Here is a 10,157-nt window from a genome sequence, read left to right as displayed (position 1 = left end):
TCACTTATTCTAAATACGTACATGTAAATAGAACCTTTACTGGCCTAATCATATCTTATTCTATTTTCTTTTTTTAAATAATGAATGCATATGTACATGCTATTGCATACTTTTTACATAAATGCTATAATGTCTCCATTTTGAACATGTCCTTTTCAATCTTATGGCAGGAGTTATACATTAAAATGGATGAACGGATAAAGCAACAGAATATGTGCATAAAAACAGGATGGGCACTAAGTCAAAAGGAAATGAAACAAAAGCATTTCAGTTTTGTAAGTGAGGGCATACAACATGAGGAAGTTTATCACTAAGTATTGCAGAATTGGCATGCAACTATGTAAGCCAAGTGACATCTTATAAAAATATAAATAGATGCATGAACAATTACATCTGAGCCTGAGCCTACAATTATCTACTCCCTCGAACCATGACACACACACACACACAAAAGAATAATATACTGTATTTGTTTAGGCTTGTAACAGATGATGCTTTCAAAGCATCTTGATTGCAACTGTGTTTTTAAGAAGCTTTGGGAAAGAAAAACATTTAATATCATATGCAGTATAAACATTTGTCTATGCAAAAGGAAGTAATATTTATTATACACACGTACAGATATGTGTATGTTCAAGTGATGTGCGGTGGTCTGTGCTTGGCAGTGTTTCATTCTACAGGTAGGAAAATATACTGGCAAAATGCAGAACTCTTCATTGCTGAATCTAACACAATCAATTACACTTTTTTTTTTTTAACCATGCACACTTGTGACAAAGAGTTATCTCATACCACATGCATATGTCATACATTATTCAACATGGAATGATTACCGGTATGTAAAAGTAAGCAGGAACTATTCTACATCATGCTGCCAATCATTATCATTGCACAGGAATTGAATCAAATATGAATCTTAAATCTGGTTAGTCGGGCTCCATCTCCTCTTCCTCCAGAGGGCGCTTTAATCCTATTTAGAAAAACAAAATGATGCAAAACAAAAACACAGAAGGTAAACGCTCAATCCATTTGATAAACAACAACGAAAACAAAAAAGACAACACCAATGTCTACTGTGATGTTATTTAGACTTGTGCGCTAGACCTACAAAATAGTGTGAAAGAAAGTTGACAAAACAAAACTTGGAGGGGGATTTCGATTTAAAAAAGACTAGAAAAAGAGCAAAACACACTAATGCACTTCTCCCTCTCTTTAACCTGCTCTAATCACCAAGTCTAGTTTTTATCAGTGCTTTATACATTCCTCAAGATTAAATTCCATTAATGTATCCACCTTGATGTTGCACCGAAGGTCTTTGGGGACATAGAAATGAATTAGGAATTCATAATACTTCATCAGCATATTAAATGCACATTTTTTCACTTCTATAATTCCTATTACATCCATCAAATGTTTCTAATGTAATCTCCTGAATTTATCATCAACTTACAATTTTACACAGACCTTTGGCATGTAATTCCATAAACCATAAAGTCCCGTTTACGCGAACACGATATGAGCAAAAGGCCGGGTTTTTGCTATGGTGCACCAAAATTAACCATGTCCGGTTCTGTTACAATATCACTTCTCTGCTAATAATTTTGTTACAATATTTATCTTCTCCTGTTGATTTTGTTGCTCTTGATTTTGACATAAGAATAACATTTTGGGTGATTTTATATCAAATTACTGATTCTTTTTTAACTTAACCAGACATGGTTTCTTTTGACACGCCATAGCAAAAACCCAGCCCGTTGCCCGCACCGTGCTCGGTGTAAACGCAGACTGTACTTTCAATATGATTTTCACCACAGATTTTGTTTCTTTCCCTGTGCAGGAAGTATGGATGTACAGATCTATCCTTTGACTATATATATAGTACATTTGCTATGGTAAAAAGAGGAAAAGAGAACACACGGATGGTATACATGTATAAGTCTGATCTTGACTTACCCAGTTGTGGATTCTCTGATGCATTTTGCTGCATTTGAATTCTAGCCGTAAATATAGACTCATAGGCCTGCAAGATGGATGATAGAAGGACAAACAGATGATAGCATTGAAGGTCACAAACACACACACACACACACACACACACAATAATTTTACAATGATTTTGATGCAACACAATTAGCTAAGAAAAGGTGTTTTTCTTCCTAAACTAGTTCTGGTAAAGAAGGGAGCAGAATTCAAAGATGAACCAAGCTTGAAATTGTCAGGCAAATCTGATATGGCTGCACATCAGTTGCTCACATTCCTCAACAAATTTATAATCATATTAAAGATGTCACAAGTTTGCAACCAATATACCTCAATTTCCAGTCAACATTTCCATTTGAAAATACTGTTCCATTACGGGTTGTAAATATTCCTTTTGCATATGTCACAAAATTTTGCACAGTTGAAGAATAATGTCTCCCAACATCACATGTGAAATTTTACAGTGATGCACCAGTTTTGTTTTTTTTGTTTTTTTTAAGAAATGAAAAACTAACCCCATGTTACCATTCAGTACTGTAAATAACAGTAATGGAATTTTTTAGGGGTCCGAATTTCAAATTTTATTATTCTGAAGAAAGGCTTGAATACCTACCCCATCAATATGCCAGCCTATGAAAGGAATCTATGAGGTAATTTTCAGGATTGCAAAAGGGACACACAAACTTTATATCAGGATGGATTCAATTTCATTCACCTGCTGGAGAAAATTGGCTGGTATTTATTTACCTTCAGCTGACTGGCAAATCCATCATTTACACTGATGCAGAATCTCCTCTCTTGTACATAGTGATATGCAGTTCTGACAGAGACAACAAAATGAATACAAGGATCAATCTCTCACACATAATTATGATTTTATCATTCCTATGACATCATTTAAAAGAGATGCATATAGTAACAAATTGTTTAAAACTTCTTTTGGAAAACTTGGAACAACTGACTGTGATACAATGAAATGCCTCACGCATTTGTCATTGTGCCACTCACATTTTCATTAGAAATAAAACAAAACTGGCAATTTAAGAAGTGACTGTAGTCAGTGCTAGAGTGCTGGTATTGATAAAGCAGATTCACTGCCACTTCATTTATAAGGCTATTTGTTTCAGGGTTTCTTACATTTCGCATTGCTCCTAAAATTGCTAAAAAAAAATAAGTTAGATGATTAACTACACTATACACAATGGGTGATTTCATTACGTTTCGTTTTGGGGGTACAACCACATTTTTGTAAGAGGGGAAACAGCATCATCATCAACAGCATCTAAAAATTTCAAGTTTATGCTGAGACGAGACAGAAGTTTTGACTTAGTTTTGTTATCTCCGATTACTATGCTTGATTGATGTAAGAAATGTACAGAGATATCAAAATCTGTTGGAATAACTTCAGTGATGATTGAGACATAAATGAACATCAGAACAGGTGACAAATATCTGCATCTTGTCATATTCAGTCTTACATACCTGTACCTAAGTCCATATGTTTCCATTAGATATCCAATGACCAGTGCTGCACTATTAAGATACAATGACAAGAAGGAAAGAAATAACAACTCTCAATATCTGATGTCAAATGGCTTTTGATTATACAAGTCCCATGGAATGAAGAAGCATTTATTGGTCAATTATAGTATCACTTTACTTTATCTGATTACAATGGAATGATAAACAGTGCTCTCAGAGTATGGATATGGAACTAATTTATCTCCGATTTTGCGGTGCTAAAGTTTGGGCAGTTGGGGTACAACAATGGGTGTCTGAGAATGAAACACTACAAGACTGATGAATACAACATTTCATTAATCAATAAAGCTTGACAATAATAATAAAAATAATAATTCACAATATTCATAAAGCTCTTATAATATCAAAACATCTCTCAGAGCTTAGAAGAAAGATAAAGAGGAAAGAAGAAGGTACAATGCCCCAATACAATATCAATCAAATGCACTGTTGTGATCTGTTCTGCTTTAAAGAAAAGGGTCATTTCTTGTGTAGACTATCACACAATAAGCACTGCAAATGATGTATATAAACACTTGTCTCACCATGCAGAAACAAACCTTCAAACATCACATATAATCCATCTCTCTCTTTGGGGTAAATGCTGCCGAAACATGACTGTATGGTGAGATGCAAATTACCTCCGAGATATGCCAGCATTTCCATGAACTAAGACTCTGCCGCCTGCCTGCAGACACGCATCAATGAAGTTTTTCACCTGCAGAGAATAATGGTAATGATAGCAGTTTAGAAGTAGTCATAGTAGATGTGATGATGATGATAATAATAATAATGATAATAATAATAATAATGATAATAATAATAATAATAATAATAATAATAATGATAATAATAATAATAATAATAATAATAATAATAATGATAATGATAATGATAATGATGACGATGATGATGATGATGCCAAGCAGCTCATTTTCAACCCTACTTGCAGGCTGACATTTTGCCAAATTCCCCCTAAATTAAAGAAACGATTAAAGGAGCCTTGTGTTTACCAAAATTTAATCATCTATTCCTTGTACCATTATCAACCTTCCCTGTAAATTTAATTCAAAGCTGTTAACAACTTTTTGAGGCATTTTGCAAACAGACAGACAAACCAACAGCGATAAAAACATAGCTTCCTTGGTGGAGATAATAATAAATATCATCATCATCATCATCATCATCATCATGAAATGGTTCTGTTTTTCCAGCATTGCTAGGTACCCATATTCACACCTAGGTTATGACAGACACAATCAGTATAACATCTTGCCCAAGGATTTACATGCAAGACAGGGCTTAAATGCATGATCTCCTTCTCAAAGTAAAACTTTATGTCATTCTAAAGGCAACTGCAATAAATTGGGTAAAATCAAACAAGCTCCCGACCCCTCAAAAAAAAAAATCATTACAAAAACATGATCAAACAGGCTCAACAAAAAGCATGTTAGAAGATTCTACAAAGATTGAGATGGAACATCATTCCCAACAATACCTGCAAATCTGACAAGGTGATGACAATGTTGGCTCATAACTTATCAATTGATTTCTGAATATAAATCATGTTTATGTCCATAATTCAGTAGCTATTATTATGTCACATACACAATACAGTGATCAGATTGGAAGCCAGTCAAAGTGGGAACACACAAACAAGTAAAAAAAAAAAAAACCACAAAACAAACAAATTTTTGTCATACTGAGCAGTAATACGGGCATTTTCATTTTTTTTTTTTTTTGTTTATTCATCTGGGGTATTTATCTGAACACCGGAGACCTTGCGAGAAAAAATAACAGCACATATGTAGTGTACAATTTACATGACGCCTACCACATTCATGTGTCTTGGCTAGTGATTCTCCAAAAAGCAAGTTGGAATGAAAAACACAGAAAAAAACAAATCTAATGGCTATCATTTTGATAACAACTGTATAAAAATCTCAAAGCAACAGTCCTTTCTATTCACAGGGAAATAGAGAGTGACTAAAAAAAAAATCACAACATATCAAAAAACAGTAATGGAGGATTATGAAGGGAAGAAAGATACAATACAAATGCCTCTAACCCACATAGATGTTTATGACACAACTTCATGTCTGCAAACAATGTCTATAGTGAAGTGTCTTTTATGCCCACTCGTGTTGCTATTTATAGTAGACACATCGGCAAGGAAACCAAGGGAAGCTTGTTATCACCCCAACCTGTCCGACTGTTCAGCCAATATCATGTTATTTCAGCATCCTGCACTTACTGTGGGAAGGTGTCTAATGATGTTTTCCATGGCGTTATCTGCAATGTCCAGGACAAGATATCTGGAGCACACAGAAACAGCATGTGAAGGAGACTAAACATCGGTATCTCTTGACCTCAAAAATCACTGCTCTGCTGCGGAACTTATCTCCTCTATCTTCATGCTTGCTCTATCTCTCTCTATAAATCTGTCTGTCTGTCTGTTTGTCTGTCTGTCTGTCTGTCTATCTGTCTGTCTATCCCCATACCACTTTGCTCCTGTATCTTTGTCTCTATCTCACTTGTCCAATGTATTCTGTTAAGCAAGGCAGTCTAGAATTATGTCAACATTCAAAAGTTACAGAAATTAAACAAACTTATGTGGGTAGGTTGATACCTATGATAGACCGATGGGAGGTAACAATGAATTTAGGCCAGCAGTACCAATACACACACACAAAGATTGAAAGCCGAGAAGTATCACAGAAAGTAAGCACTGAAACATTCCAGAGAAATATTTCTTGCCATTCCTGTGTGTTGTACGCACGATTTTATCACCAAATTAATTTTTCTAGAATTGAAAATCACAATCTCTCATTCAATCACAATCTACACATTATTGATCATACCACAGTATGAAAGGGTGAGAAAAAGGGCCAACCTTATTACTATGCTTGGGGAAAAGTAGAAGAACAAAACAAAACTTTCCTCCAAACAAGCCAGGGACCTGTTGCATTAATGTTTAGTTACGTTAATTAGTGAAATTGTTTAAAGGGTAAAAAGAATCCCCCTTTTAAGAAAATGAAATGGTTAAAATCAATTAATTAGCATGTATAAAACATAAACATCAGCAGCAATCTGGTTGTATTATATCTTCCTTTACATTCTACAGACATAAAGATATCAACTGTTTTTTCTTACTGAAATCTGTCTGGGAAGTTTGGTTTGATTAGCCCAGCTTCAGGTGCCTGAGAGATGCACAAAATATGGGTGATCCCATGCTCCAATAGGACAGGTAACTAGGATATAGTAGAAAAATGAGTGAGAAAGAGCAAGAAGGTATTTACAATACTTTGAACCAAAATACATACATATGATATGGCGAACTTTCATACAGACTGTACATTCAGAATACTGATATAAAGTTACAAAATAAAGTCTTTGTGTATTGTTTTCAGAAGCCCAATAAAACCAATGCTAACTACAGTATAAGAAAAATCAATTCTCAAGAAGTTTGTTATGAGAGTGCATAGTATTAGAAAAGACAAAAAATATTGTGATATGAGCACTATAAGAGACTTAGTAGCAAAAACGTGATAGCTTACATTGCAAATGATATGGAACAGAAAATGTTTCTTAAAGGCAATCAAAATATGACTGCATGATAGGCACCAATGACATTATCACTGTGTACATAAATGTTTAAGCAGTGAACTTTTATTTTTGCTTTTGCTATGGCACAGTATGCCTAGCATATTCGCCAGCTGTAATCTGTCACAAAATATCAAATGTAAGGTAAATGTCATGCACTTGTTTCAGGTCTCTAATGTTTTGGCATTGTACTGAAGCTCATGAGCCAGCATCCTGCTCATGCTTGTACTTTCATCTTGATGACATCCGAAACTGAACATATGTGTGTCGTGTACAAAAACATGTGAAATTTATCAGGGTAAGTTGTATCCACACTTGGAAGTGGATAAGCATGCATATACCGAAACTGTAAAAAAAAAAAAAAAAAAAAAAAAGAAATATTTTTACAAAGAAGTGCATGATGTGTATCCAATACAGTAAATCATACAGTATTAGACTATACCAACAAAACTGATTTTCAATGATTTTCAATTTCAATGTTGGTGAGTTCTAGTAACATAATGTCTTGACAGAATTTGCATTGGTGTCATGGTAGTGTAAATGTGATCTCATATCCATAGTGCATACAGAATGCAAATAATGTGAATTTGCTGAATCCCAAAAAGAAACAAGAAAAAGAAAAAAAAATCACAAGTAAATTTGTAACTTTGTACTTTCTTTGATCTTGACATAAAGTGATTGAGGTAATTTGTAAAAGGCAAGCATATTCACATGACCACGGAAATCATTTTGAGGTGAATACAAAATGTCATGTGAGATGAATTATCCTCAATTTAATAAACATAATTAACTCTCTTGTCTTTTGTCAGAGATATCCAAGATTGTCAATTAGCTGTTGCTTCTGTCTTTACATAAAAATGACCATGTCACATGGGTACATTCTAGTCTCAATTCAAGGAGTAGGGTCATACCTTGCTCTTTGTAGCAGCTGCATATGGTCCAAGGTATAAGCCTGGAAGAATTTCCTACAGAATGAACAATGTTGATATTCCTAAAAGCTAGCTAACAAATTTTTCTCATCATACATTTATATGCATGCATTATCACTGCGTTTTTGCAGCAAACTACACGATTTCCAGCAATTCTGCCATAGAATGGAGATAGTCTATGTCAATTGTATAATTGTATTTCTTAGACCATATTAGGTACTAGTAGTATTTGTGGCAAGAAAACAATATCAGTATCCTCAGTTTCAGAGAAACTCCATTATCCTGAATCCACAGAATACCTTGTGTGTCAAGTTGTATTAACATCAGCATCAACATTACCACAGGACATTGGTAGATTTCATGGCATCAGTTACTGAAAATAGCAGTCTTTTGTGTTTGCATTAATCCGTCGGATACATCAGTTTAGAAGTCCTACAATCATTCTGATTAGAGAACAAACATTAAGAATTTTATTTTTCCTTTTTTTCAGAATCTCAATGCTTTCAGCAATTGGAAACACTTCAATTACTGTAATGTTTGATCTGTTTTGATTCTTGCTTTTATCTTTAGTGATGCAGTACATACATAGAATGTAGCCAAATTGGGCGTAAATCCTAAATGTAGCTTCAGTGAAAAAGCTAGTGTTCCTAGTAACACAGTCATTTGTGTACCTGCTTTTTCTTTTTAAATAAGCTCAATCATAACAAGTCTCATTCATGTCTAGAAAATGTGAGCTGGCATGGACATGAATAAATGTGAAACATTCCTGAAAACCACCAACACTAATACACAGTATGCATGAGGAACAATTATGAGTTGTAGCACTGTACAGTTTAAACACAGACGTATAAAATAGCACCATGTATTTTGAACAGTCATTCAGCATTCAAGTTTTCATTGATAAATGACATCTCATTAGAAGCTGCTACTCACTTGGTAAATAGTGAGTCTTCTTTTGATGGGAAGCAGTTAAATGGAATTCTTGAGACTACTCTAGCATAAAAAAACCCACAAAAAACCCATAAAACTAAAACAAACACACGACAACAAAAACATGTAAATTTTACCTGCATTTCTCTCCTTCTTGTATACACCCAATCCTGTACAGATGACAGGAAAAAATAAACAAAACAATTCTGATAAATCATGACAGACTATGATTCAACCTTTTTAAGAGGACACACAGGTACCATGTATGATCATTGTTACAATATAAATTTAGAGTCTAAATCATGAAATGGCCGTGCATATAGGCTTTCTACTACAGGATGTATAAATTTACAAAACCAACAAAAACTTTAAAAAGGTTGCTGGTTGGAGTCTTGGAGACCGGACCAAATTTTATGCAAGGACTCAAAATAGGTGAAATGGGTGGCAGTCAACCTAGCCTGCCGTCATATTCTATGGATAGAGATATATCTGGATTTGGAGCATTTCCGATAAAGATCAGTGGTCGCAGTTGGTAGGATCATAGGATCCTGTCTAACAATTTCAGCTGAATAAAATTTATCGGGTTACAGCAAAATTTACAATACATGGGACTGACTGTTTCATAACAAAAAAACAACACCGCAAAACTATATACCGATTTAATAGGATATCAAAATGGAGCATAGTGCTCTATGCAACTTGAAAGCTTACCCCGGGTTCTCCATCACAATTAGGGATCTGAGGGAACTTGAGTGTTTGCAGTAATGTGGAAAGTGCGTCTTCGTAATATGGCTCTGCCATCGCTGCCACAGCAGCTGAAAACACAACACTCGATCAGCACGTTACACAGCAAGAGAGAGCTCACTCACGCTCCCGTCCCTCCCCCGCTTGCACTCGTAGCTAACTGATGTGCACTGCACTGCATGCATGGATAAAAGATGAGCTAAGCTGATGATGAATGCGATCGACTTCGTCATTCCGTGTACTGTACTAGTACTCGCAAGTGGGAGTCGGGGGTGTTCTCCACCCACATGATATGGCAGATTTCTGGAGACAGTTTAGTACAGGGGCCGCGGAAGCGGGGGGGGGGGGGGGGGGGGCTGTAGCCCCCCACACTTTTTGATCGTGAAAAAAAAAATCAAAGAAAAAAAAAGAAAGAAAGGGGAAAAATCGGGGGAAAATCACATTACCCGA

The 10,157-nt window shown here is 35.2% G+C and overlaps 1 protein-coding gene across 1 annotated transcript; it reads right to left on the bottom strand.

The window, feature by feature from the left end:
• On the bottom strand, nucleotides 1-9,790 carry LOC139731822 (serine/threonine/tyrosine-interacting protein-like). Its single transcript, XM_071642701.1, has 10 exons — nucleotides 9,675-9,790; nucleotides 9,101-9,133; nucleotides 8,016-8,069; nucleotides 6,655-6,752; nucleotides 5,756-5,816; nucleotides 4,143-4,219; nucleotides 3,463-3,513; nucleotides 2,728-2,800; nucleotides 1,954-2,020; nucleotides 1-970 (listed from the first exon to the last, which is right to left on the bottom strand). The coding sequence occupies exons 1-10, from the start codon at nucleotides 9,762-9,764 to the stop codon at nucleotides 927-929; spliced, it is 648 nt and encodes a 215-aa protein (XP_071498802.1). The 5' UTR covers nucleotides 9,765-9,790; the 3' UTR covers nucleotides 1-926.
• Between the last annotated feature and the right edge of the window lie 367 nt (nucleotides 9,791-10,157).

Source organism: Diadema antillarum, unplaced genomic scaffold (assembly GCF_040938485.1).
Source record: "Diadema antillarum isolate AM-2024a unplaced genomic scaffold, OU_Dant_1.0 scf00000023, whole genome shotgun sequence".
Taxonomy (NCBI): domain Eukaryota; kingdom Metazoa; phylum Echinodermata; class Echinoidea; order Diadematoida; family Diadematidae; genus Diadema; species Diadema antillarum.
This window is presented reverse-complemented; position numbering and strand designations above follow the sequence as displayed.

Bases quoted from the DNA above. Each gene is read 5' to 3' on its own strand.
- LOC139731822 (XM_071642701.1), bottom strand. From the start codon at position 9,764: ATGGCAGAGCCATATTACGAAGACGCACTTTCCACATTACTGCAAACA. The intron at 5,817-6,654 runs GTAAGAAAAAAC...TGTGTGCTCCAG, and splicing joins AACTTCCCAGACAGATTTCA to ATATCTTGTCCTGGACATTG. The intron at 4,220-5,755 runs GTAAGTGCAGGA...TATTCTCTGCAG, and splicing joins TCATTAGACACCTTCCCACA to GTGAAAAACTTCATTGATGC.